The sequence below is a fragment of the Desarmillaria tabescens genome (genome assembly GCF_030435595.1).
Source record: "Desarmillaria tabescens strain CCBAS 213 chromosome Unknown EV420scaffold_79, whole genome shotgun sequence".
NCBI lineage: Eukaryota > Fungi > Basidiomycota > Agaricomycetes > Agaricales > Physalacriaceae > Desarmillaria > Desarmillaria tabescens.
Genome location: NW_026848378.1, coordinates 157373 through 184605, shown reverse-complemented (window position 1 = coordinate 184605; position 27233 = coordinate 157373). Strand labels below are relative to the sequence as shown.

General features: G+C 48.7%; 4 protein-coding genes across 4 annotated transcripts; 3 read left to right on the top strand and 1 right to left on the bottom strand.

Annotated features, from left to right (window-relative positions):
• Positions 1-7: 7 nt before the first annotated feature.
• On the bottom strand, positions 8-4389 carry EV420DRAFT_1731396 (uncharacterized protein; the record flags this gene model as incomplete). Its single annotated transcript, XM_060479927.1, has 11 exons — positions 8-385; positions 436-606; positions 902-1713; positions 1771-1827; positions 1885-2450; positions 2507-2765; positions 2824-3238; positions 3291-3524; positions 3585-3691; positions 3752-4321; positions 4371-4389. The coding sequence occupies 11 exons, from the start codon at positions 4387-4389 to the stop codon at positions 8-10; spliced, it is 3588 nt and encodes a 1195-aa protein (XP_060323500.1).
• A 173-nt stretch (positions 4390-4562) lies between these two features.
• On the top strand, positions 4563-5995 carry EV420DRAFT_1731392 (uncharacterized protein; the record flags this gene model as incomplete). The annotated part of the gene is made up of 7 exons (XM_060479926.1): positions 4563-4850; positions 4908-5021; positions 5070-5159; positions 5207-5335; positions 5388-5546; positions 5598-5728; positions 5783-5995. The coding sequence occupies 7 exons, from the start codon at positions 4563-4565 to the stop codon at positions 5889-5891; spliced, it is 1020 nt and encodes a 339-aa protein (XP_060323499.1). The 3' UTR covers positions 5892-5995.
• Positions 5996-9401: 3406 nt separating this feature from the next.
• Positions 9402-10899, top strand: EV420DRAFT_1139476 (UbiA prenyltransferase family-domain-containing protein). The gene is made up of 5 exons (XM_060466016.1): positions 9402-9772; positions 9835-9941; positions 9993-10162; positions 10213-10297; positions 10356-10899. Exons 1-5 carry the CDS (start codon positions 9562-9564, stop codon positions 10821-10823), a joined length of 1041 nt encoding a protein of 346 aa, XP_060323498.1. The 5' UTR covers positions 9402-9561; the 3' UTR covers positions 10824-10899.
• Positions 10900-24895: 13996 nt separating this feature from the next.
• EV420DRAFT_1486070 (uncharacterized protein) lies at positions 24896-26008 on the top strand (the record flags this gene model as incomplete). The annotated part of the gene is made up of 5 exons (XM_060470344.1): positions 24896-25091; positions 25145-25446; positions 25497-25631; positions 25683-25783; positions 25816-26008. 5 exons carry the CDS (start codon positions 24896-24898, stop codon positions 26006-26008), a joined length of 927 nt encoding a protein of 308 aa, XP_060323497.1.
• Positions 26009-27233: the final 1225 nt, after the last annotated feature.

The window sequence follows — 27233 nt, the reverse complement described above, 5'->3', positions numbered from 1 at the left end:
GATGTTGTCAGCGCTCAGCCTCTGCGGTGAAAGCCTCCTTGGCCTTCTTGTTGCGCTCGCGAGTGTCTTTCGCTTTGGCTCTAGTTAACGCTCGCTTCGCCGCCCCCGAAACCTGCAGCTTGGCAGAGAGTTCTTGATGAAATTGAGCTCGACAGTCACGCAGAGGAACTGGGGCAACAAGGTGACGGGGAAGGGCCTCTCGAATCAGGTGGGCATTATGGAGTGCGTGCATATTCAGGTGGAACTGCGAATGGTTGGTATGCACGATGCATCGTTGTCGCGCTGCTGTCTTGATCCTCTCTTGCATGACATAACTCGTCGATTCGCCAATCTGGCAGTGTCCGGTGACACAGTCGTGCTGGGCATTGAAGTCAAAAAGAATGTCCTAATGAGTTCAGTGTAAAACGCAGCGACGATGATAAACGGCGCACCAACCTGGGCACCAACTGCAATCAGATCTTGACTGTTAATGAGTAATGGCATATTCAGTCGACCATCCTTCACGTCGGCGACTTGGAAATGCTCGATAATGATTACCACATTGTTGTTGGTCAATGGAAGGCCTGTTTTTGCCAGTATCTTGATAATTCTTCCCGTTTCCGTGACCTGAAACTGGCGTCAATCCTCGAAAAAAGATAATGGCGGGGTTTATACTGGCCTCCTTGTACTTGAAAAACACCCATGAGCTAATTCGGCACAGATTTCTGGAATTCGAAACCACCAGAACACCATTGTCCCAAGTCTGACAGTCGAACGGCCTTGAATCCAAAGGAGCATTGAGGACATCGAGTCCTTGCATACATGATTCCCAAGTAGATGTACAGCGTTTGGTACGTGGCGCTAACTTGACATGCCCTTGAAAGAACAAATCAGTGGGTAGTTGATAAATAAGAGGACTGACACGAATACCTGGCTGAAGAAGTGTCTCGTCTGCCCATCCCAGACGCCGTTGGAGTTCGACATTCTTCTTTAAGAAGATCTGAATCTTGTGACCTGCCTGTATATATTGCTCACTTTCATCCTTCCACCATCCACCACTGGCCATGTGTTTAAATCGCTCCATATCAGCCATCGTAATAGCGATGTCACGGCTCGGAGCCAGGTGGTTGGAAAGGATGCTGCACATGCGGAACACTGCATTGAAGCATTCAAAGATCTCGGTCGCAAAAATGACAGCGGGTCCAAAGCGACGAATGTCATCGGGGAGGTGAGTCAAAACATGAAGCTTGACTTTGGTGATGATACGTCGTGGATCAACAATGGCCCATGCGTCGAGAAGATTGTCAATCAAGACTTGTAAGTCAATCTGTATAGAATAAGCCTCTTTGAATGTGAAGAAGGCATCGAAGCTGCGTACGAGATACTGGTCAATATCCCGAATTTCTGGATACCACAGTAAGGCCCCCAATTCGCCCGTAGCTTTCCATAAAGTGAAGATTTGTGGGGGGCAAAGCTCATGAAGGTGAAATATGGCCAGCTGCTGCAGGGTTTTGAAGTGCTTGCCAATAAGCGAGTTCTTGTATTGAACCAGATAGGCTGCGCGTGGCTGGGCAATTGTAAGGCCATGGATGCACGAGGATTGTAGTCGGATGGCAAAGGTATCGTCATTTTGCTTGGACCATGTTTTGCTGGTATCGTGCCATACATACTTGTCGTTGCCGAGAAGATACGTGTGGAGAATTTCTCCAGGGGTGTCGCGATGTGGATCAATACCTGAGGAGATGTGAGACCAGTATGCTTGGCTGTGGTAAATTACAGTGGTGAGCGCACCTCGTGTCTGAAGCAACACATTGAAGTGGTCGCCTGCACGTAAGTCCCTTGAAGAAGCTGTAAATGGAAGCAATTAGAGCACCAAGAAGAATCTCGTGTTGGAGGGCAACCCACGATCATTTGGAGAGAGCTTCTTGTACGACTCCTCTGGTTGTTGAATAACCCAATCCCATAACTCCTGTTGAATCGCATAAGTTATCTCCTCCACCACTGCTCTTCGTTTCTCTCCCTTCAATGCTTTGTCCCTCAAACGGGAATCGCATGTCTCGGCATTCTTGATTCTCTCATCCTGCAGTGCTCTCGATTTGATTATAAGCTGCTCGATCCAATACTGCGAGAGCTTATCTTTAACGCCAGATGAAGCGGACGCATTTTTGACCCCCTCCTGGTTTCCTTGACAGGCCAGCCAGATCTGCCACCGGATAGCTTGTATCGTTTGCGTGACAGTTCGTTCATCCTTGCCTGGATGATAAAGAGCTTCATAGCCATCAACACTCTCCTTTTGTTCACTTGAGCCTCCTGTCAGATCACGCCGGCAGCTAAAATTCCCATTCACGCCGATGTGAGAAGATGTTTCAGATTGCTGAGGATTGTCGGCAGGAAGGACATGGGGGATAATTTGGAAGAGGATGTCTTCATGTATTTCGCAATCGTAAGCTTTTTCCCATTGATCACGGTCACTGTAAGAGCTTATTTAGTATGCATAGCCTCACATAGCTCAAGGAAAACGGCCTACAAGTCCTCGCACAGAGCTACAAATTGTTCGGATGATGAGGCATTGGCAGAGGTGGAACAGTATCGAACAAAATATTCCTGAGATAGTTTTCCATGCGGAAGATTGGCATTGGTAACGTAGATATTGGTATGTGCGTTATATTGCTTGCTGACATTCCCTGAGACATCGTCACTCCATGGCGTTACACGCAAGCGATACATTGGGCAGCCTCTTGCCACCTCCCGAAGTGGGTTGGGCATTGGAAAGATGGGAGAATAAGCTAGATCAATCTCATTAGAATTGAAACCCTTGGGAGAGGCAAGCGAGAAAAGCTGTACCTGAGAATTGCACGCCTCCCGGAGCATGGACTCTGATATCGAGAATGTTCTCAGTCAATGACATTGCTGGAATGCGAGACACCTTGTGAGTATGTATCGTTACATATAAGAATGGAAGTTCGCCCTCAGAAAGCCCAGTTTCAGTCACGGTTTCCAGGACATCTGCATGCACTATGCCATTCACAGTCACCCAGCGTAAAATGACTACATAAGAGTCATCTGATAACCGAGCCAGTTCTTTGATGTAGAAATGACGATGTCGTAGTCCGGGAGAAGTCCAGTTGGCCCACATGGGCGATAGCTCATCGAGATCAACCTCCTCAAGCCATTTAGCTGCCTGGTATGTTTCTGTAATTGGTCCAGCTACCTCAGGATAGACGTGAATATGTTTTCGTACAAGGGGATTGGCCCAGTCCTAGATTCTGAGTGAGATCTTTGAGACTAAATTTTGTAAAGTAGTATCCCACCAGTGCCAGCAGCTTCCGAGGATGGTTCATATAAAAATGATTTCCCAGTGCGGAAATATGATGCTCAGGCTTCAAACCAAATGCGTGAGTAAGTTTGGTCTGGGTCTTGCATAGTGCTGAAAAGGAAGGTACATCTGGAGTGCCGCATTCTCTCATGACCCAAATCACAGCCTTGAGATGGTCATCCGATAGACGTAGCCTAGGTAAATTATCCAAAAGATCCAGCATGAACATCTATAGTGAATAGCAAATCAATTTCGGTGCAGGTGAGGTGATAAAACGGAGTCTTTATACCGTTTTGGACTTATGCGGATACCAATCAGCGTCTGCTTTGGATTCTTGATCCCAGCTTGCCACATCATCGTCACCATCATCTTCATCGTCGTTGTCGTCTCCGATTGCTGAAAATTATTGCACTTTGAGTATATTCTTTTAAACTGATCAAAGTTTACAAAGCTCACCTAAGGCCTCCAGATCAGCTATCATTTGTGAGGCAGTGGAAGACAGATTATCTTCAGCAAGATCATCTGGTGCAGCAGACTCGGCGTCGTCAAAACGACCAAACAAGGTATGTCTCTCAAGCAATGCAAGACCATCCAGCTGCTTATATAACCTATGTCTACGCTGTTCCATAGCATGGACCTCCCGCTCTCCTGCAGAGAAGAGAATGTTTCTGCCAAAATTATCCTGGTATACGCCTTGGGCCTCATCAAGGTGAACATCATTGAACAAGTCCTTGGATATGTCAGCATCTATGACCATGTTCAAATCATCTTGCAGGTATTCATTCAGTGTCCGTAAGCTGGCAAAACGAGGAAGTGTTGGCTGACTTGGCGGAACAGGAAGTGTGCGTGAGGCTGTTATGTCAGAGATAGAGTCTCCGTTGGTGCGTTCCAGTGCTCGGATGTGTTGCCGTGTCTTAATATGAGAGGATTTAGATGTTTTCTTGATGACCACATCGGCCGTCTCAGATAAGTCTGAGCAGATACGACAAAGCAAACGTTCCTTGTCGTTAGGAATGATCTCAAAATCTAATTTATGGTCAGATGTTTATCTTTCTTACATTTCAGTTAATTTTACCTGAACGATGAGCAGGCATGGCTCAAGAGGTGTATGTCAAGTTGTTGCCGAATGAACTTCAGTGATTTTTGTCGAATGTTTGGTGAGCGTGGGAATTTTTCATTGCGTCTTCACCCGCCACAGTTTTCTCTCTCTTTTATCCTCACTCTCGTGCACAATCTTGGTGCTGCTTGTGTTCCTCTTCTTCATATCATGTCATCTTTGTCTCATTATCTTAATAGCTCTCCCCCTGCAACACCGCGTTCTCAGCCATCGTCTTTACCAGATGATGACTTGAGTGGTGCCACCTCGAATGGTGGACCAAGACCTGCAGAATCGATGGACATCACTCCCACTGTGAGACGTTCAGCAACAGTCAATGGTAACAGCTCCATTGCCCTACGCCAAGGGCTAGGCGACTTGTCTCAGTATTCCCTCACTCTTTCACGCACTCTGCAGCTCAAACCGGTGGATTGCGAGTTACTGAGCGCATTTGCAAAGGTACTTGGTCTCAAATACATCCTAGAGATACTCTCACTGATCTCTTGTTGTCTAAAGTTGCCGGGTGTTGAGCTGAAAGATATATGGACCGCTGCCTACCTTATCTCCATCAAGGATCGACTGAACGTTCTCCAGCCATCAGGAGTCTATGAGATTCCTTCTACACTTAGCGTGCGTGTTTTTTTGCCAGAGTTTTGCCATCTCATAATGGGATTTCAGAGTAAGATAGACGAATGGTCCATTCGGTACTTTCTGGACCCTACGATTTCTGCATACAAGTCCGAGGAGTGGCCAAAAAAGAAACTATTGGTATGTTTACTGGTGCTGACTGAAGGAATTTAGCTGAAGTCTTGTAGCGCAAGCTCAAAGCTCGACCAGACTGGGGTTTAACGGAGGCAGTCGCCAACCACAAGCCTGCCATGCGTGTTATCACACAAGAAATCGGATCACGCTTTATCCATCACCGCAACGTGACCAAAGAAGAGGTGTGTTATACACAAGCTCACTCTCCATTGCTGTCTGATGCGTGTTAAATAGATTGGACGATCTTTCGGAACCTTTGACAAGACCCTCCAGGCATTCACGGGTGAGTCGGTTGGTATTGCCGAGTTGTGTGAGAGGATCATCACTGCTGTTGGTGGCAAGTCCTGTGATACTGTGGTCTCAATTCCTCTGATGGCCCGTGTTGCTTTCCTGGTATGCTTCTCATTGCTTTGAATGTCTCCTCAGTCCTGACCAACAGACTAGCGCAATAGCTTTGCACTTCGTGCTGGATGCTCCACAGATGGCAAGGCTAGTGCTGGCTGGTGGGATGAGGTCGATGCTGATCTGAAAGAACTGCGAGAGAAGAAAGACAATAATCAAATGCGCATTACGGTGTAAGTCCAGTTTCATTGAGTGTCGGACTATTCTGATAGCATTTCCCTTAATAGAGTCCTCCGCAAGATGCTCGACGATGATCGTGCTAACTATGGCAATACCGCTTCTGTGGGTGATCTGAGCAGCTATCCTGCAGAGGCCCAAGTTGTCGCTGATGATTGATCTGAGTACGGGAGTTCATGATCACTACATTCCTTGACTTCACCGTCATTCTTTTCACTTTAAAGTTTTAAGATACCGTCCACTGTTTTAATTCTTGATTAATGCTATACAATCTGCGTTGACATTTACATGAGCAATTAGCGCAGTATCTCCAATGAACAAAATACGCCGGTCTAAGGGAAGCTCAGCAGAATAGAGAGAAATAAGATGGATTATGGACATGACATCAAATGTAAGATAATACAAGCCATGATATCCATCTGCGACATCCCTATTAAACATCTCGGACAGATCAGCTCGGATATGTCGCCAGATATGCCCCTTATGAAGGCTCCTGCAATTGAGGATCTGATATGCCACGGTACATCGGTCAGGTGTCACCAAATATCAGGGGGATTACACAGCCATATGATTCTTCCGACATTGTTGAAATATCTTTTCCGGTGGGCGGTGTAGTCGGCAGTTTGATAGGCATTTCTAGCGTTGGTTGGCTTCTTGTTCAACGTTGATCCGCTTCGCGCAAACAGCAGAGAAGGAAGTTAAAATTGAGATTTGGCTAACTGTAGGACTGATAAGCTGGAAGGAATACGCAAAAGGATAAAATGACATACCTAAGCTGTGTGGTAAGAGAGAAAGGAGCAAGGAAGGAAGGTAAGTCGGAACGAGCATGATGCCAAATACGCACAAATACTTCGGATCGATGTGCCGCTTTTCGGCTGGTTCCCTTTCCCCTTGTATTTTGCTCCCGCTGTTCCTGTTTGTTCCTCGTCTACAAATTGCAAGCATCAGATGATGGCATGCGTGACTTTGGGTCGCCGGCGACCGTGGAAGCTTGAGAAGTAAGTAAATGCAGAAATCGTCAACCACAGCATTCCGAGTCTCTAAAGGACAACCAAAGCTGAATGTATCGCGTCTTAAACTTGCTATGTTCACTCGCTATTTCTCGAGCCGACCGTATCCTCACGGTACCTCAGATATTGGATCTCTGAAGCGACCACATCGATAGCTCACACGAATCCCGTGCCCGCAGTTCGCTATGTTTTCCTTTTTTATTGGTTTTGTCTAATAAACCATTGCACTTTAGGCCCAACATACAGTTTTGTCTGCCTTCCTCCTTAGCTGCACTCGGCTTCCTCTTTACTGGCCAGTCTTGCTCGATGTTTACCCAACTGTGGAGCTTCTGCTCTCGTGATTTATTCAATCGAAAGTCTATCATCGATTTGAAGCGACACTTCACCTCCTGGTGGTCCGTCCGGGTATCAGGGCGGCTGGGTGGATTCTACCGGCTGGTATGACTGATGAATTCACTCTAAGCGAATCCAAGAAACATAAATTTCGCCCACCGTCTGCTGACGTGTCTCTTGTGTACTAAAAGCGCTTTGTACATGCTCATTCCCGTCGCCCAGTACTCCGAACCATTGAAGTTGCTATTCGCATCAGTGATGGGTATCATATGAGTGCAGGGAAGGATTGGATTTTTGAGGGCAAGGCATTGTCATTCTCGAAACCTTTTCCTTTTCATGCTTATATACTGAAGGTCTCCTCCGATCCGATAAACAAAATTGTCAGTCCCCAGCGATACTCTTCCACATTTATCCCATCTTCAAACCGTCATGCGCAGACCAATTGATGTCGCCTACATTGATGCGAGGCATATTGCATTCCGTTCTTCCCAAAGGACTTTCCCGAGGCAAATAGGCGCCCTTTCTGGTTAGTCCTCCGTCAAATTATATGGTTGGATTCTATATCAGACTTGGGATGTAGGAGAATGCATGACAACGGATGAACTGTCTTTTACGCCACATTATGTGGGTGCACTTCACTGTACGTTGATGTCCTTTCACTCAATTACGGCTTTTCTGACTCTCCGTGCGACAGCAGATTGCATTTCTGTATAAAAATACAATGTAATCGACTCTACTGTGTGTATTGCGCGCGGCCATGTGCCAATAGTTGAGATACGCGACACCGAAGGACCTGTAATCCTATGCCGCTCTCTTAGTACCCTGCGAACATTTAGGGACTACGGGGCTAGACTTACCGTTAAAGTCCACTTTCTTAGCGCTGGACTTCTGTTCTTCGATATAACCCTTCCAGCGCAGTTTAACTTGCATCGGGGCATATAAGCCTCCCTATTCTAACAACTGTGTCATGTATATCGAGTTCGAGAACCATTCATCGAAGTTCCGTCTATGACTCTGGATCCCCGTCGGGACTTTAGAATCACTAAGGCGTCCGAGTGAAACTCAAATCATATTTCACCCTTTGAAAAACAGTTCTTATTGGTTCAGCTTCCACGTAGGCCATAGGGTGCATATGCGAACCCTGTAGAGGCGAAATCACACTAATGCGGCAACCATGTAAAAGGAGAATGATGATATTCTTAGCAACGATTGAGAGTGGGTCAAAGCAGATGCGTAAGCTTCTGAATCGAGACTAGGGTATCCACGGTAGAGATGAGAACGGATCACTTTCAAAGTCGGTACCAAAAGTTTACCGATCTTATTTTCGGTGTTTAAGGGTATCTTTGAGGTACCTGAACGCTCAAAGCTAAGCACGCGCTCAGAAGTTACTCCTGGACTGCGCACGATAGCTTGTTGATAGTATCACCATCCTCAGTACTAGACACCCCCTGAATTAGATCTGGAAATACCTCGGAATGACTTGGCGGTAAGCACCGAGTCCGAGAACTGCGCAGGTTGTTACATCCTTTCCCTTCCCTCTGTCAATTGTAGTGGAGTTCGCGACTGATGTACGTGTTGTGCAGGCTCTAAGGTATGTCTAATTCAAGAAGAAGAAGAAGGCATCCACACCGGATTCAGAATGACGAAAAACCTAGTACCGGTGGATATGTTCAGCAAGCCGTAAATGTTAAAATAACGCATAAATCACTTTTGCTCGTGCCTCAATAAAGTAGGAAAGCCAAGGTGGTCAGGCACTCCGGCTACCATCTTGAGGGAGTATGCACCGAAATCACTATGTGTTGAATACGAGAAACACTATCCGACGTCTATAGGACAGATTGAGTTGCCACTATTGCGCGATGTAACGCTCGGTTAAGTCCGTTGCATTGATCCTGATCACTCCGTATCTGAAATTAAACGGAAGCTGTCGCGATTGGGATATGATCGTCAGTGGTGATGCTCTTCCCATCATCTCCTGCATCGCATAGGATATTGGTCCCTCAATAAAGAGAGAGGTATGAAACTCTCACAATGATAATCGCAACAACTAAATTCAAGAAGCTCTCTCAGTGGACAGGATGTCACCTTCAAGAAGACATCCAGCGGGAGGGGGAACGAATCCCACCAGCACGCGAAGTCAACCAAAAATTACCGCAGCTAGATGAACACCGTGATAGCCGACTTGCCCACCAGACGCAAAAAGACAACGTTCCTGCGCAATACGAGGATGCAGTCTATGAATCAGAAACATCCATCCTCCGGTGAGCGTCACCGCGATCACCTTGAGATACAAGTACCTTGGAGCCTGGTTTTCTAGCACTAACAATCCCATGGAAGGGAATTGGTCCAGAACAGGACGGATCTCTGGAGCCGCGGCTCTCATGAAGCATCTACACTTGGCCGGTATAAAAGAATGGGACTGAAGTTAGTAGGAGAATAGGTTCTCTGTGTCCTACAATCCTCTAACACACTGACTGCTGTTTGCAATGGCTCTCCGGACTGCTGTCTTAGAACCATCCTCCGCGTTCTTCGTTTCCAAGAAGGGTCCGAGGGAGACATTCACCTCGAGCTCTGCTTCAGTTATCTCAAATGTCAATACCCTCCTCGCACCACTGACTCGGACTGAGGTTGGTGCTTGTTGGGAGCTCTGCCGTCTTCAAAACGGTATGGGATGTGCGACAGTACTCCTTCCAGTGGGTGAGTGTGCACTGTGGATATTCGTGTACTTTCTTTGCCTTTTGGCTAACCGGGAAAATTAGCATGGTCTTTAGCAATGGTGTATCACGCGTACCCTCAGCTTACCGGACTAGAATGCCTTAACCGGGCCGCCGTTTACTTTTTTCTTTGCATCGGCATAAAATGTTTGGTAAGCTCAATCCTTTCGCGTTTGTAACTATGATCTCATCTTTAATCTAAGATCATGACCATTGACGATATCCTCGACTATGATATCGATGCAAAAGTCGAGCGTACGAAGAACCGGCCACTTCCTAGAGGTGCTATAAGCATTGAGCGTGCCTGGTTGTTCTTCGCTCTCCAAGCCGTGATTGGTGTCTTTTTGGCATACAAGGTTCTGAGCCCTGACGCGTGAGTATTTTTCCCTGACGTTCTTTCCTATGTTCACCTTGTGTACTCAGTCGACGCATATCCATGTATGTGTGGCCGTTGTACGTGCTGTACCCCACTTGCAAGCGCTGGATGTACTTCGCCCCCATTCCTCTGGTACGTAGCGTAGCGTCGTGATACACAAGCAACTTCCTCATTCCAACCTTCGCTCCAGGGCTTGATGTTCAACATCGGCATCTACATGGGATGGGCTGATCTCACACCGGACGGAAGGATCCCGTACTACAGCCTCACTGCAGCATACTTCGGTGCTACGATGTGGACCATCACATACGAGACCGTGTATCAACATCAGGACAAGGTAGACGACGTCAAGATTGGTATGAAGTCGCTTGCCATCCTATGCGGCAAGTACACCATCCTAATTTGTTCCGCTACCACCTTTGGATTTGCGACTTTGATGACATTGGCTGGTTATCTGAACGGCCAAGGCATTGCCTATTATATCGCTATCGCTATGTCTGCCTTTGTCATACTGAAGGAACTTGCCGTCACAGACATTGACGAGCCTAGGGAGTGCATGAAGTTTTTCTTGCGAACGCCGGCCATTGGTAATTTGATTCTTGCTGGATTGGTCATTGATGTTGGAGTTCAGCGTGTCCTTGCGGGAATCTCTCTTTGATATATACAGAACTATGCTTTTAAATTAACATCATTTATCCATTTTTATCGAGTCCGTCAAGTACAATGTCAAGGCGTATTTCATTTTCTTTGCTCTTGTTATGAAACCAGAGTGCACTTGAATAGGAGTATTTCAGACGCCTAATAGTGACGGCTATACTGGTAAGTGATCGTTTGTCGAGGATGACTTCCGGCTGGCAGGATGTATGGGGCAGGTAAGTAAAGAGGACGTTCGGGGTATAAATTATTTCAGGCCTTGGAAATGCACTGTGATGCTATCCAAGAGAACATGGTAGACTTTGAGGAGTTCGTTGCTTTCAAAGTCGGTCAAAAGCACATATTTGTTCCATCCGTTCTCCCTGTATCGTATTCGACTGAGCTGTGACAGTTTCAAGAGCAATAGAAGGACTTACAAAATATTTCTCCGAGGAGAGCGATGGGGAGCTTCACAGGAACTTTCAGTTAAGAGACGAAACACCAAACAAAAACTTAGGCATGTATCCCGCCTAGACCATTTCGGGACAGGAGCCGCCAGCTTGTATGGCTGCTTTCTGCATTTATAGGCGAGGAATACCGAATACGTTTGGAGAGAAAGACGAAACACCTAGCTTGCTTTGAAGCACTTAAGGGACCATTGGAGCTCTTGGATGGAGATCTGCAATGTGCACGTCAACAATCAACTCATTGACGACCAGAGTAAATGTACTTTCCGATACACCAGATGCCTTAAAATGCGCGTTATTGATGGCAAGGGTCTTTTTATCGAAGGCTTATCCTGCGCAAAGGTTTTGTCTAGAATGGTCTGGGAGGACGACGGAGCTAGGAGTGGGGTGTGAGATGGGATATAAGGAGCATATAGTCAATTGTAAATGAGTGTGCCGGATACAAAAGGGTGAATGATATGTTGATTCAGTGGTAGATATTCCAAGGGAGAGGGATTCGTTCATATGGGTCATGCCAGATCTATCGAACCAGTTAACACTTGAGGGTTTCCTCTTCACATCGTGTCTATATCTAATTTGTGAATTAATACCCTGATGGAGAAATAATGCACATACTGCAATGAAGCGAGACTTTATTCGGCCGTGTAAGTGGAACCAGATGCCTGGTTGTAGCCGTCATCACCGTTCTGGAGGTAGGGTGGTCCACTGGGTGAAAGCAGCATTGAGGAAGAAATTAAATGAGAGAACGAATAAGACGCTACCAATGAATATAATGAGAGACTAGCATCACACTTCACTGGGTGTAGGAACTCGTCAAGATTTTCGCCTGCATGTGTACTAAAAAATGGGGTCTCCATGCAAGACCGCAAGTGTCGTCCACGTGGGGATGATATTCCGATGGATGGGCGCGACTGGGAGATATAGGAAATGTGGTGTTAATCGTGTCAGTATAACTAACACGGAAGAAAGTGAGACAAGTTACCAGTCGAAAGTGGAAATTTGCGATGAAGCAGGCGGAGGATCGTCTGGGAAGATGTGGACTGAATTTGTAAGGAAAGAACACCATTGGTAAATATGCATGAGTACGAATATAAACGGCCTCTAACAGACGCGTCGCTTTCGCTGCATTCGCCACGTAGAAGGCTAAAGTCAATGTTGTTATTTCAAACCTCCTCTTTCGCATCAATGCAAATCCCAGCACTGTCTAGAAGGTCTAGGACGTAGGCATCGTGGTCCCTGTGGCTACTGATCATGCATCCTGTCGATAATCGCGAAGAAGAAAATAAGAAAAGGTGCGCCATTCACGCGTTTGTCGCTCCTGTTTCTCCACGGATGCCATCCAAAAACGCGTCATTCGACCAAATTTCGAGAGGTTGGGTGCGAACAACGGTGAATTCAGCGGTCAAACACAGGTGTACACGACCTTACCTCCTTGACGCGTCGTGTAGCGGGAAAGGGAGATCAGCAGCATCGAAATCAAACAGGATACCAACCCAGCATAGTGGGGATATTTTTGAGCTTGAGGAGGATTCCGAGGAATAAGGGGGTTTGCTGTCGTCGCTGAGAAAACATGTGAGTCGTACGTGAAGGTTTTGAGCATAACGCACTTTGTCTTGAGTGGCTGCTCTCGTGACAAAAACAGGAGGTGCAAATTGCAAGCATATCTGCATGGCGTTGGAACCGTATCGCTAAGTCCGATAGAGAGAATGAGGGATAGCTAGTGATGGTCGCGGGTATAGCTACAAACAAGCGGGAAACTACGGATATGATACACGTGATCACAGAGGAACCGGACCGTGCCTACTACGCTCCCCGGGTTGTGTATTGAAGAAGGAGGCACCGTGGCGGCCGACATTATTGGAAGGCAAATGCTAAGTTGTGGCGTACTGTCCCGGTGGTCTGGAAAATCTTTCATGGAAGCGTCTCCCAATCGGTACAAGCTAAATCTGTATCCGTGATGTTCGTCCATAGAGCCCCAGAATACTACTGGTAGTTTGAACATTGTCTTGGCGCCAATGCTTGACCCATTTCTCCTCGAGTGTTTTTAGCGCTATGTGCCATAGTCAGGTTCCAAGTCACAAAAATGAGGTTGGGGACGATAACACAAGACTAAGGTTTCTTGCGAGATCCGCCCAAGGATTAGAGATTACTATAAGAGTCCTGTAATTCATAGAAATATGGGTGGTAAGCATCACAGTACACACCGTTTATCATCATAGTCGTTAGTTGTCGTCGAGCCAGCTGGGCCTAGTAGTTCCAAGAACGGCGAAATACCATCCCTGAAGATGAGGGCGTTGTTGTTACGATTTATTCTTTTCTTTTCTTTTTCCTTTGTATTACTCAGCCTGATTACTCCTTTGCGATCAGGACGGACACATTCTCACAGTACTATTTTTAGTTTACCAACGTGTATTTAAGTAGAGCCTCAGCTGGTCTAAACCCCAGCTTCGGCTAAGGTTTAATCTACCTAACATCGAACTCCGTTCTTCGTGACTACTTGTCCCATCGACTTTCATCGCCTTTGACTTACTAGAGTACCGTCTACCGAAGTGCGAGTAGCGATCCTAGTACGATCTAAGTCGATAGAGTTAGTGGCTAACATTTAGCCGAAGCTCGCTATACCGTTGCCCAACATATTCCCTATTCACATCATCCTTGTCGTCGCACTTCTGGTGCTACGATTTCTACTCCGTGACCCCCTTGGCTTGGCTATCGTAACCATCCTATGGGTCTTTCTCATCTGCGTATACATCCCATCCCCATTGCTTGCGGGATTACTCCTGCTGCTCTGGGTCGGATTTCTACACCACTATTAAAAACACGAAACCCTTTATCCTCGTCTTCCAGCTTGCCTCCATATTAACAATTCTGTTGTTAATAGTAACAAGCACCTCCGAAAATTGCGAAATCTTGTTGATGAACGGCTCTAACTACGAGACCGACCTCAGCTTGATCATCGCGATCCTCATTGTCCTCACCATACTCGCTGTCTACCAGCTTGCATGGTCAATCATCGACTTACACCAAGGATAGATCCACTCACGGATGCCCTGGTCCGAGTCCATTCCCGCCGTCTTCGCGACTTTTATACTCTTTTTCTTGTCCATTATTTTGTACCGACTACACCGCTGTTTTCAACAACAGAGACGAGTTCGCACGCAACTCCCATTTCACTACGTCCCCAGTACACCGGCATATCCACCGCCGGTAATTCACATTCCCGTGGCATCTCAGCAGACGATACAAGATGTCGAATCCAACGTCTCCGGGGAACCTGGAGGATCCCTCTACACATCATCGCGACCCAGCTCGCGATCCTCAGAGTCGAGCACCGACTCCTACAGAAGCGTTGCAAACGAGTCAGTCGGCTCCATCGACATCACCGATACCTGGGGCATACTCCTCGACCGAGGAGACTCGCCCATACCAGGCCTCTTCGACCAGTCTCCAGTCGAAGACGAGCCAAGCCCCGACCGAGGCCGAAGACAAGGCACCAGGCCTCTGGACGAGGGCGAAGAAGGCTCTGACACCGAGTACGAAGGGGACGACCTCACCAAGTGGGAAAGGACCCGCCTCGACGACCTCTACCCGGACGAGGAGGAAAATGCAACCTATACCGGAGATAACTTCAGTGGAAGGTCAGGAAACAAGTGGACAGATGCGGTTTGGAAGAGCGAGAGCAGAAGATACAGGGTCGCCCAGGAGGATGACTACGACAGCGATTCCGGAGAGCTTGGCCTCGGAGCCTCCACGGCTACCACCAGTACAGCTAACGCACAGTCTCTTCCAAGGTCCTGGCCGACCAATAGGGGAGAGCCAGTCGCCTGGTACCCCAGGACCAGCTGGGTATACGCTGACAGGGAAGAGGTTGCTGTGGCCGGAGTCACGTCCGGAGGAGAGCCCGACCCGATCCCTGAAGAGCCCGAGGCCCCCGCGATCGCTCCCGCCGTCTCCTCACACGAGCCGACAAGTGGGGAGCTTTGGAGCGAGTTCCCAGAATACAACGCCGAGGAACTTGGAACAGTTACCGTTTCCGAGCGACTCGCCGGAGTCTCCAATTGGGAACCGTCCGTCCCATCGCGAGCCTTTGCCACCCCTGTCCCGGCCTCCCAGCGTCCTTGGCCCCTCCTCTATCACACGTACGTCGAGTCCCTCGGACTCACTCGAAATGCCCGGCTCGCCCCAGAAATTGAGGCCCGAATGGAGCGAGGCAGAGCGCATGATGCATGCATCCGACGTGCCGAAGAAGACGCCCTCCAGGGACCTGGAGGCTGGTGGGACCTACCACTCGAGCCCGACGCCACCGACGCCGAAGTCGAGAATCGAATCCGTGCAGCTGCCGTTCGATACTCCGGCGCCGCTCGAAGAGCAGGGACCGATCTCGAGGCCAGAAGAAGGGCCTGGGATGCCTATCAGGCTGAGATCAGCGACGAGGACTCAGACATCGGACGATGGAGGAGGAACAAGGAGATCGACCGACTCGCCAGAGAGAGGAAGGAGGCCGAGGATGCCGAGTCGGCCGCCAAACAGCTCCCTCGAGACCGAGGTGATGAGAGCGGTCCGGACGATCCTGGTCGACCCCGCGGCCCCGACTCCAACAATCTTTAATATCCTACCATGGCACGGGCTGTACGAAATAATGATGGAGGATATGGAGAAAGATTCACAATGGCTTCTCACCGAGGCAGGAGAAGATTACTTATACGCGAAATCCATGGGGGATGTCTACCTCATGAAGAATATCTTGGAAGTAGAAACGTGGCACAAGGCCGCCGTTGTCTGGAACCTTGTGTTCCCAGATGCCAAGCAGCCAGGTTGCGCGCCCTATCGGCGGCCCCAACCCATGCCCAACCCACTTGAAACAGAGGAGTTTTGGGCAGGGGCCAGGCCTGACGACGACGACATGGACGACCCAGGCGCTGGACCCTCTAACAAGGGGAAGCAACCTGAGGTCCTGCCTCAACCACCGTCGCAACCACCCCGACGACCCACATACCCGGGTGACTACCCGCCACCTGGGGAAAACTACCGACTGCGGTCGCTACCGCGACCACCCAATCCCCTGGTACCACCCAGGGCGCCTTCGCCCCCGGACCCTATACCGCCATGGACGTTGGCGGTGGGGAGGGATAACAACCCCTGGAGCGACGTGAAACCCAAGCTAATCACGCAGCCCGAATACTTCACAGGGGAGTCCACCGACATCAACCGGTTCCTACATCACTGCGAGATGTACTTCCAGATGTTCCCGCTCCACTTCACCATGAACGACCAGGGACAGAACCCTTATCGCATCACGTTCGCGCAAGGTTACCTGCGGGAGAAGGCCAAGGACTGGTGGGGTGATCAGTACTATCATTACCGGGATGATCGGGGGCATTGGAGGTTCCCTACGTGGGACGAGTTCTCTTATGACCTCACGGTGGAGTTCAGAGAAGTCGCGGAACTAGCGATATGGAAGGCGGAATGGAAGAAGGTGCGGCAATCGGAGTTCAAGACCGCAGTCGAGTTCTTCGCCAAATTTGAACGATTGGCCCACAAGTGTGGGGAGTTTGGCGACGAGAAGCAGATGTTTGAAGCAGTAGAAGCGGCGATCAGGCCGACAGTGCACAAAACGGTTATGCATGGGGACAACGAGCGCCCCACAACCTATGCACAATGGAAGGCGTGAGTCCTAAGGATCGACGCCAACTATCGGTACGACGTGGCCCAGGGCCTCGCCAATAAGACCTCCCCGAGCCAAGGCGGTTCGGGTTGAGGCAGCCAAAACCAATCAAGAGGAAGCGGGTCTAGTGGCGACAAGAAGGACGCCACAGGAACCACCTATGGGGGTGCCGGGCAGCTGATGGAGATCGATAAGCTGCAGTCCGATAAGCGGTGCTTCAAGTGTGGGAACACCGGGTGGAGCCCAAAGCACAAATGCCCCGACGACAAGTCGAAGTGGCTCCCCGTCAAACTTCCACCCCGCAAGAAGAAGCCCAACGTCGCCCGCTTGCGCCAATTACTCGCTGATGCCGAGAAGGAGGAATTAGCAGAAAGTACCAAGGTCGAAGAGGTGAAGGAGGAGAAATCGTCAAAAGACGAGCCGGCGTCGAAGTAAGCGGTTCGACGGCGTCGGCAAAGGACTCAATTTCTTCTGGTGCGCGCTGATATGCCTGGTATCAGGCTACCCATAGATTTTGCGATTTTACATCAGTTTATGCAATCTACAAGCGGTACAGAGGGCTACAGTGGAGGCTTCGTGCTGGTAGCTAAATACTACATAAAGAATGAAAGCACGGCAGTACAGAACGGACTTAGAAACGACATCTCGAAGAGTCAATTCTACCAGCCGTCAACACGCCAAGCTAAGCCCTACCTAAACAAGACTATTACAGTCAAATCTCGGGGACTCATCTGTATGGAGTATAAAAACCAAGAAGTTGAAGAATGGAACGAACTAGATGCCTCGTCGCCTCGACGAGTAGAAAGAACCTGTCAGGAAAAATTGCTAAGTTGAGAAACAGATCAGCTTTCGAGATCAACTCAGGCTAGGAAAGGAATAACCTTGGAAGAATGAATAGCCGCATTGGGTACCGAGATGACCGACTTTGATTGCGCAGTGATCAACAGAATACAATCTTGGACCTGCAGTCGATCGTGATCGGTGGTTACATCCTCGAGATCCTGCGCATACCACAGTATTCAATACATACGGCGCACAGCAGGCCTTGCAGACGGAAGAAGGAGCACCCATGGACTAGTAGGGCACTCCTCGGCGACAGAATAACCCAGCGCAGTCGCGTCGAACTGAATAGAAACTACGGAATGGCGCGATACTTGTAGGATAGTGACTCACTGTTTGTATTAATTCCAAAGCTCGTACCATAATTACTGTAGATACGGGCTCCTATACCTAAAACACGAATCGTATAAATTAGCAGCGACTAGACGCATAACGGCAGGAAAGCATTCCCCCCGCGTTTGTGCTAGTAGCCTGTATAGCTACCTAATCAATCACTGGTTTTTATTGCATATCCTCGACTGAAGTGAATTAAGTTACCAAAGTCAACCCATAAGGGCGACTACAGTAATCTAGAAGAGTTAAGTAGGAAGTAGAGCCGTCCCCGCGTTTGCGCCTTGCTAGTTAATTGAACTGCTCCATGGACAAAGGCCTCGTGTTCTCTCTCTCCAAGATTAGCGATCTAGACGTGCTGAGTCGACTTTAAATCAAAAGACCTCATCTAGTTGAAGTAAAATAAGCCCTAGAACGCTTTAAGTTCGAACAATCGTCGAGTTCAAGGAACTCCAGAGTCTGTGTACTCTTTGCAAGTCTTGTACTTGAAGTCAGAACCTGAGCGTTCTTTGTAGAGTGATTTTGCACTCTTTGTAGACCTCGGAGTCTTTGGTTGTTTGATTATTTGAAGTGTCCGCTAGAAGTTCTTCTAGACGACATCGAAACGAGCATAACTTGCTCGACTATACCTTACAAAACAAGTTCATAAAACCCCGCTATCGCGGACTAGTGTACTTTGTGTAAAACACATCGAAAGAAGAATTGAAGTTGTTTTCAGGCAAAACCCCACTAGATTATCTAAATCTAAGTACATCGCGAGTGCTTCTATCGTACTCACCCTCGAACTTATATACATTGGTGATTGTGTGTGTGTGTGTGTGATTTAGTATCTAGATTGACGATCTAGACGCTAGTTTCATTTGCGCGCTGCCCATTACCGAGCACATCAGCGCTCCTGTATTACTAGTCGGACTTATACTACGTATGTAGGTACCCCATATGAACAATATACGAATTTTTTCGCCGCGTTACCCATTGAAGAAATTAAGATAAATGAATCGCAAATCGCCCACGGCGTAGGAGGGGATTTCTGCCACTCCGCGCAGTCTGCGCTCAGTACTGAACCCCTAGGGGCCATCCGAGCTCAGGAACCCCTGGCTCACCGTACAGGGAAAGCCCCTCGAGGGCAGAGCCCCCTAGGTCGAGTCCCGACTGCACCCCAGACGTGGGGAGGTCACCCCGGAGAGGGAGAAAGGCCGACGACCCAGCCCGCTGGGCCTGCGTCCTCGTCTGTGAGGCCGTCTGTTCCAGTGGGAAGCGCCGGAAAAGCAGCTGAGGCCGTGAACCCGAATGACCACCCTCCCCTAGTAGCCCTTACATCGGCAAACAGTGAGGACTGTTCGAGGGAGCCAATATGTGTGCCCCCGCGAAGGGTTTCCCGAAGTACCGCCGGGTCTAGGAAGAGCCGTAAGTCTGGATCGACTGTGGAGGTTACAACGCCGCGTGCAAGCACCCATGGCCAGGGCCGAACACAGGGCAGCGAGCCCTCCTCCACCACTTCGACGGAAGGCGCCCAAGTGCCGCTGAGGGGCCCTCTTCGGCCCGGTGACCAAATGCTGCCTCGAAGCAAGAACCCCCCGGTTTCGTTAGAGGAAGTGGAAGATGAAGAAGCCCATCTACAGTCTGACATCCCGACCATTGTACCAAAGGGGAAGTCTCCCGTGACCCCCGAGCCACCACCGAAGGTCGAAAGTCAGCGACCCATTGTGGATACGTATTACGAACCCTTCGGAGCGCACTGGACCCGACGAGCGCTACGACTCGCCACGAATGAGTCGGCCGCTTTCGCTACCCTTTATCGATGGGTACATCCCCGTTGCACGGGAGAGGTGACAGTAGAGTTGTGGGAAGCGCTCAAAGAACAACCCGAGACCGCTACAGAGGCTAGGAGCAAGTGGGAGTGGATGGAAGATCTTACCAAGCCCCCCATGTACATACGAGGGAGAAAGGGACGTAATGTATCAATCACTGTACAGCTGGAGACCCTGGATACCCACGAAACGCACTCCATGAAAGCGCTCGTAGACAGCGGAGCCACTGGTAGCTCGATCGACCAGGCCTGGGCCCAAGACCACGCACTCAACCTTAAAAAGGCGGCCCGACCCGTTCCGGTTTATAATGCTGACGGAACACGAAACAAGGGAGGTGACATCACCGAATATGCCGAAGTACAGCTACGCATAGGAGATCACATGGAACAGATCGAACTAGCCGTAGTCGACCTCGGCACCACCCCTCTATTTCTCGGGCATGACTGGCTGCAGCGGCATAACCCGCTCATTGATTGGAACACCGGAGCAGTCACCTTGGCTCGTTGTGCCTGTCGCAAAATCCCATTTTCACTCCCGGATACGGACCCTTCGTCCAGGTGGGAGGAATACGAGGAAGGAGACACAATCCTGGTAATAGACTTTGAGGAAGCATTCCAAGTACGAGCTATGGGTACCAAGTCCAACGAACTAGCCGCTCAGGCTAACGCCCGAAAGGAAATGAAGTCTTTCAAAGAAATAGTACCCAGCGAGTATAGGGACTTCGCAGACGTCTTCGCCAAGGAAAGCTTTGATGAACTACCCCCACAGAAACCCTGGGATCATGCCATCAAACTTATCCCTAATGCCAATGCCAACCTGGACTGTAAAGTCTACCTGCTTAACCACGCGGAGCAAGAAGAGTTAGACAGGTTTTTAGACGAAAACCTATCCACCGGGCGTATCCAAGCCTCTAAATCCCCGATGGCCTCACCGTTTTTCTTTGTAAAGAAAAAGGATGGCAAGCTGCGTCCGGTCCAGGACTACCGTAAGCTTAACGAAATGACCATCAAGAATCGTTACCCGCTACCCCTCATCGGAGAGCTCATGGACCGGCTGAAGGAGGCCAAGTACTTTACCAAACTGGACGTCCGGTGGGGATACAACAACGTTAGGATAAAGCAGGGGGATGAATGGAAGGCCACCTTCCGAACCAACCACGGTCTCTATGAGCCGCTAGTAATGTTCTTTGGCCTCACCAATTCGCCAGCGACTTTCCAATGGATGATGAACGACATTTTCAAAGACCTCATCACCGCGGGGGAAGTATTGGTCTATCTTGATGATATACTTATTGCATCCAAGACTAAGGGGGAGCACAAACGTATAGTATGCAAGGTACTTCAAATCCTTCACGAAAACAAGTTATTCCTCAAGGCGGAAAAATGCGAGTTCGAAGTGGAGGAGACAGAGTACTTGGGCGTACTCATCAGCGAAGGGAAGATCCGCATGGACCCGGTAAAGGTCGCAGGCCTTCTGGACTGGCCTACCCCATCCAAGAAGCAGGAACTCCAGTCTTTCCTGGGATTCTGTAACTTCTACCGACGATTTATCCGAGATTATAGCAAGCACGTTAAACCCTTAACGATGCTCACAGGGAAGGTAGAGTGGAAATGGGGGGGGGCCCAGCGGGCAGCATTCGAGAAAGTCAAGGAATTGTTCCGAGAGGACGTGGTCCTGACCATTCCACTCGACAAAGGGAAGTTCAGGGTGGAAGCGGACTCCAGCGAAGGAGCGGTAGGGGCAGTACTCTCGCAATGGCAGGAGGAGAAGTGGCGACCAGTAGCCTTTCTCTCCAAAGCATTGTCAGTCACCGAACGCAATTATGAAATCTACGACAAGGAGCTTCTTGCTATCATGATTGCGTTGGAGGATTGGCGACAATATCTTATGGGCGCCCAAGAGGATTTCGAGATCTGGACTGATCACTCTAATCTTCAATACTTCCGAAAGCCTCAGAAGCTTAATCGACGCCAAGCTCGGTGGGTGACCGAACTGGCCGAGTACCAGTTTACTTTACACCACAAACCTGGAGCCCAGAACCGTAAGGCTGACTTATTGTCCCGACGAGCAGATCACGACCAGGGGAAGAGCGACAACCAGGACGTGACCGTCTTAAAACCCTCTCACTTTCGAGCACTTATTATGCCCACTACCGAAGAACTTCACGAAAAAATAAGGCTAGCCATGCATGACCCGCGAAAGTGGGATAGGGGTATTTCTGACTCCCTTAATCATGAAAAAGGAGTTTCACGAGACCAAGAATTGCTATGGTATGACGGATGCATCTATGTACCTAGAGACAAACGATTATGAGGCGAGATCATAGCCTTGCGACATGATCATGTAACCGCGGGGCACCCGGGAATAGAGAAAACCAAAGAACTCATACTACGAGACTATTGGTGGTCTCGAATGCGTTCAGAGGTGGAAGCATATGTGAAAGGATGCGAAGTCTGCCAGCGAACAAAGGTGGATCGTCGCCCCAAGAAGGCGCCCCTCCATCCGAACGAAGTCCCTACCAGCCCATGGACGCACATTTCCGTCGACATGATCACCAAACTCCCAGACTCGAAAGGTCACAACTCCATTCTAGTCATTGTCGACAGGTTTTCCAAAACCATTATCCCTATCGCGTGTACGGAAGAGCTCACATCCCTTGATTTCACTAAAATACTCAGGGATCGCATCTACGTACCCTATGGGGTGATGCCAGAGAAGATCATCTCGGATCGGGGGGCAGTCTTCATATCCAAGTTCATGAAGGAATTCTACGCTCTACTTCGCGTGACGGGAAACCCTTCCACTGCCTATCATCCTCAGATGGACGGACAGACAGAGAGGGTTAACCAAGAGATCGAAAAGTATCTCAAAATGTTCGTTAGTTACCGGCAGGACGACTGGAGCGAATGGTTGCTGTTAGCCGCCTTCACACACAACAATCGAAAGCATTCAGCGACCGGCTTCTCCCCATACAAGGTGGTATTCGGAAGGGACGGTCAGGTCATCAGAACCCCCCAGCGCCCGGACATAGTACCAGCGGCCGCCAAACTGGTTCAGGGTATGCAGGAAGTGCAAGAAAAGGCAAGGGAGTCATTGGAACGAGCAGCTGAGTCCATGAAAAAAGCCTACGACAAACACAAAGGCCAAGCGGTGCAATACCAAGTCAGCAACAAGGTATGGTTGGACTCAACCAACTTAAACCTTCCTCGTCCCACCAAAAAGCTCGGAGACCGGCGTGTAGGACCCTTTACCATTGCCACAAAGAAAGGCGCCTCGGCCTATGAACTCAAACTTCCCGTGGGCTGGAAAATTCACAATCGATTCAACGAATCCTTACTGACGCCCTACCGGACGCCTGAATTTCCCAACCAACCCCGACCAGAACGACCACCTCCAGAGCTAATTGATGACGAAGAAGAGTACGAGGTGGAGGAAATCGTGGGTCAGCGCGACAAAACCGTAGGACGGGGACGAAACCGCCATGTGATAACCGAGTACCTGGTCAAATGGAAAGGTTACCCCTCGGAAGAAAACTCGTGGCTGAAACGATCTGACATGGCCAATGCAGAGGAGCTCGTCAACGAGTATGAAGCCCAACTTCGTAAAATTCAATGGGAAGTGGACAAATACGGCCGAACAGTAGGAAGGGACACCGAAATACCTAGAAACCTCCCAATAACTTACCATGAATCGGACACCCCGTGTGTAACGGACATCGTAACCGTTCCATCCTCCCAGTGTACCGCTTCCAGACACTCGGAAAGGCTCAACGTGGTAGGGGAAGTAGCCGGATCGGACGCGGGTCGGAGTGCAGGACAGGTATCCTTCAGTTCGTCTAACAAACGACTGATGGTCGACATCTTCGAAACCATGGACGAGGCGCTCTTGGAGAAGAACAAAAGATACATGCGTGATCATCCCAGTGAGGCAGGCCCCCTCGTACCGTACCCATGGCCCCATGTAAAACACGAGCCCGATGACCCCCGGGTACGAGACTCCTATTTAAGGAGACGGAAACTCGAAATCGAGGCCTCGCGGCAAGAAGATCGACCATATAAAGATCCTCCCGACCTACTGGATCCTCCGTCAGACGACAAGGGCGATGTGAACCTTCTCCAGAAAGTAACCGAAAATTGGGATGATGATGAACGAGCCTCCGACATCGCTTCATACGATTCTGGCGGGGAAGAGTCAGAGTCAGAGGACTCTTTCGTAACAAACATGTCTTGAAGAGGCACTTACGGTGTAGGAGGGAATACATTCTCATTCGGGACGAATGAGTCTTAAGGAGGGGGTAATGTTACGATTTATTCTTTTCTTTTCTTTTTCCTTCATATTACTCAGCCTGATTACTCCTTTGCGATCAGGACGGACACATTCTCACAGTACTATTTTTAGTTTACCAACGTGTATTTAAGTAGAGCCTCAGCTGGTCTAAACCCCAGCTTCGGCTAAGGTTTAATCTACCTAACATCGAACTCCGTTCTTCGTGACTACTTGTCCCATCGACTTTCATCGCCTTTGACTTACTAGAGTACCGTCTACCGAAGTGCGAGTAGCGATCCTAGTACGATCTAAGTCGATAGAGTTAGTGGCTAACAGTTGTAAAAGGGGTGAAAGTTCGAGGGAAAGTCACAAATTCTGAGTCCAGTGTTGATGCTTCATGTCGATGAAGGTTCTCAAATCAACGGCTTTACTTTAGTTAGTTGGAGCTCGTGCTGAAAATTAAGACCATAATGGCTTGAAAAGGAAGTATTCGGCAATTACCGATCCGCCTCTTCTGGGCTCGTTTTGTTCTGGATAAACCATCATGAATCGCCCGACTACACATATACTCTCGTCAAAGTCCATTTCTCTCGCACGTGACACTTTTATCTGGGCAAACCTATTTACGACCGCTCTCATTATTGGTATAATGAGCTCCTTTCAGATTTTCATTTCGACTCTACTGACAAATCTTCACGTAGGATTCAACTCGCATCTTATGCCCATCTCCTGCGCTACTTTGCAACGATGGACGAATGATCTGAATCCAGGGAATTGGAGAGATTTCTCATTACGATGTGCCGTTGTATATGCATACGGAGTCATGACCTCCGCCATTGAGCCCATAGGCGAAGTAATCTCCCCTCTATCCACGGACCCGATCTCTCCAGGAGATTACGGGTGGATCCTTTCTAGTAAGTGTTTTCTGTACTATTATAATTCTTGACATTGAATGACCATTGCGCAGATGGTGCATGTGCATTTCTGGGTATTGTACACCTCGGGATTATGTATTCGTTCAAAGAAATGCAGCACCATATCATAGAGAGCAGGAATCAATACGCGAAATATAGTGATCCACGCACAATGGTTCGATACTCTCTTCGTCTATTGTCGAAAATTATGCTGAAGAAATTCCAGTTTGACGTGCCATCCACTATCAAGGACCAAGTCCGCCAGCGCGATCAAGACTGTTGTCTCGTTACCAGTAACCAGTCCTTGGGAAAGACTGCGGTAACTTGGATTGTGCCTCCCTATTATCACCGAACAGTGAGTTCTTTCTCTTACCTATATGCCTTCTCTCATTCTCCTGCCCCAAGGTATTCCCTCCTACAAGCCTTACAGAGAAATCTGGCCTGGATCGCGAAGATTTAGAAGTACCCTCAAATGCCATACTCCTACATCAGGATCTCATTCCGTACTTTCAAGACAATGCTTTCAGTGTTGATATAGACGTACGTATATCTTTCTATTCTCTTTGTCTAGCGGTACTTAAGTAATTGCAGGACAAATATCGTATCATCCTCTTCCGTGAGATAGGCGTAGCTCGCCACCTCCTTCCTACGCATATGGCTCCCCACGGTGTACTAGACCCTCAGTTCGAGATGTTTCTTAGATATCATTTCCATATGTCTTAAGAGTTAACCTCCTTGATGGTGACATCAGAGAGGACTACAGTGTAGGGACTATCTGTAATATGATGAGCGAACTTGGTGTTGAAGGGGAAGATGGCGACGAGATGGTTCCTCTTTCTGATCCACGACGGCACACGGTACTTGGGCAAGCGATATGGGAAGAAGTCATGAGGGGTAGAATGGCGGAAGCAGAATGAAACTAATACGATATTTTGGATTCGGACACTATGCACATAACATGATGTCGACGGAACGTTAGGGTGGCTTACTTCTTACAAAGTCCGTACATTTATGATGGAATGAATACACCACATATCCTCCACGGATGGCTCTGATGACCGAAATGCGAGTGCTGAAAAGGGAGAAAGGGCCATGAAAGTCATAGAATTCAATTAGTGCAACGAAGGATTTGAACTTGACCTGACTGAATGTCCAGGATGGACCCTTCCAATTAATTTCTGGGAAATCGGCGGAACGCCGATGGAAATTGGATATAGATATATGGACGATCTCAGGCAAAGTGTGTGAGATAGCTGTTAATACAACCGTCTGAACACGGCAATAAAATCGTTCATCGAGGGACACCCGACGACCAGAGCCACAACTCAGGCCGGTCAAGAGAATGAAGGCTGCTGATATAAGCATTTTATCTAAAAGCTTCCAGGAGGAAAAGACGGTCTGAATGCAAACCACCATGAATCGCCCAACTTCACATATACTCTCTTGGCAATCTTCTTCCCTCGAGCACGATACTTTCATCTGGGCAGATACATTTACCTCAGTCCTCAGTATTGGTGAAATGAATTCTGTCTGACGCGGGCGCTTGGATTTTCTGACGAATATTCACATAGGGTTTAACTCGCGCCGAACGCCCATCTCCTGCTCCACTTTGAAAAGATGGACAAAAGAATTGAGTCAACATGTTTGGTGCGATTTCTCGCTAAAGAGAGTGACTATACAGCCATACGGTGTCATGTCGTATGCTATCATGCCTGTAGGTGAAGAAATACACCCTCTGTCGACGGATCCGCTCCCTGCAGGAGATTATGGGTGGTTCTCTTTCAGTAAGCATTTTACGTACCATTTCAAGGTTCAAAATTGACATGAAAATACCGCAACAGCTCATACTCGGATGTTTTGCTCTAGCATAGTATCGGTTAGGTGAGGATGACTGACGATTTCCATACATCAATCGTGATATGAATACCACCATATTTTCCACTGCGAGCCCTTGTGGCTGAGACGAATGCAGAAAACCGCACAAGAGCTGCCGCCATGGAATTGTCCTCCAGGTTCGACTCGGCCAATTGATAGTGGTGGTGCAACTTTTTGTCTGGAGTCGAAAGAGGTTCATTTCTACACAGCATGGAGAGCAAAAACTCAGGTTTTAGCAGTACCGATGTTAACGTTCATCGTCAGCAG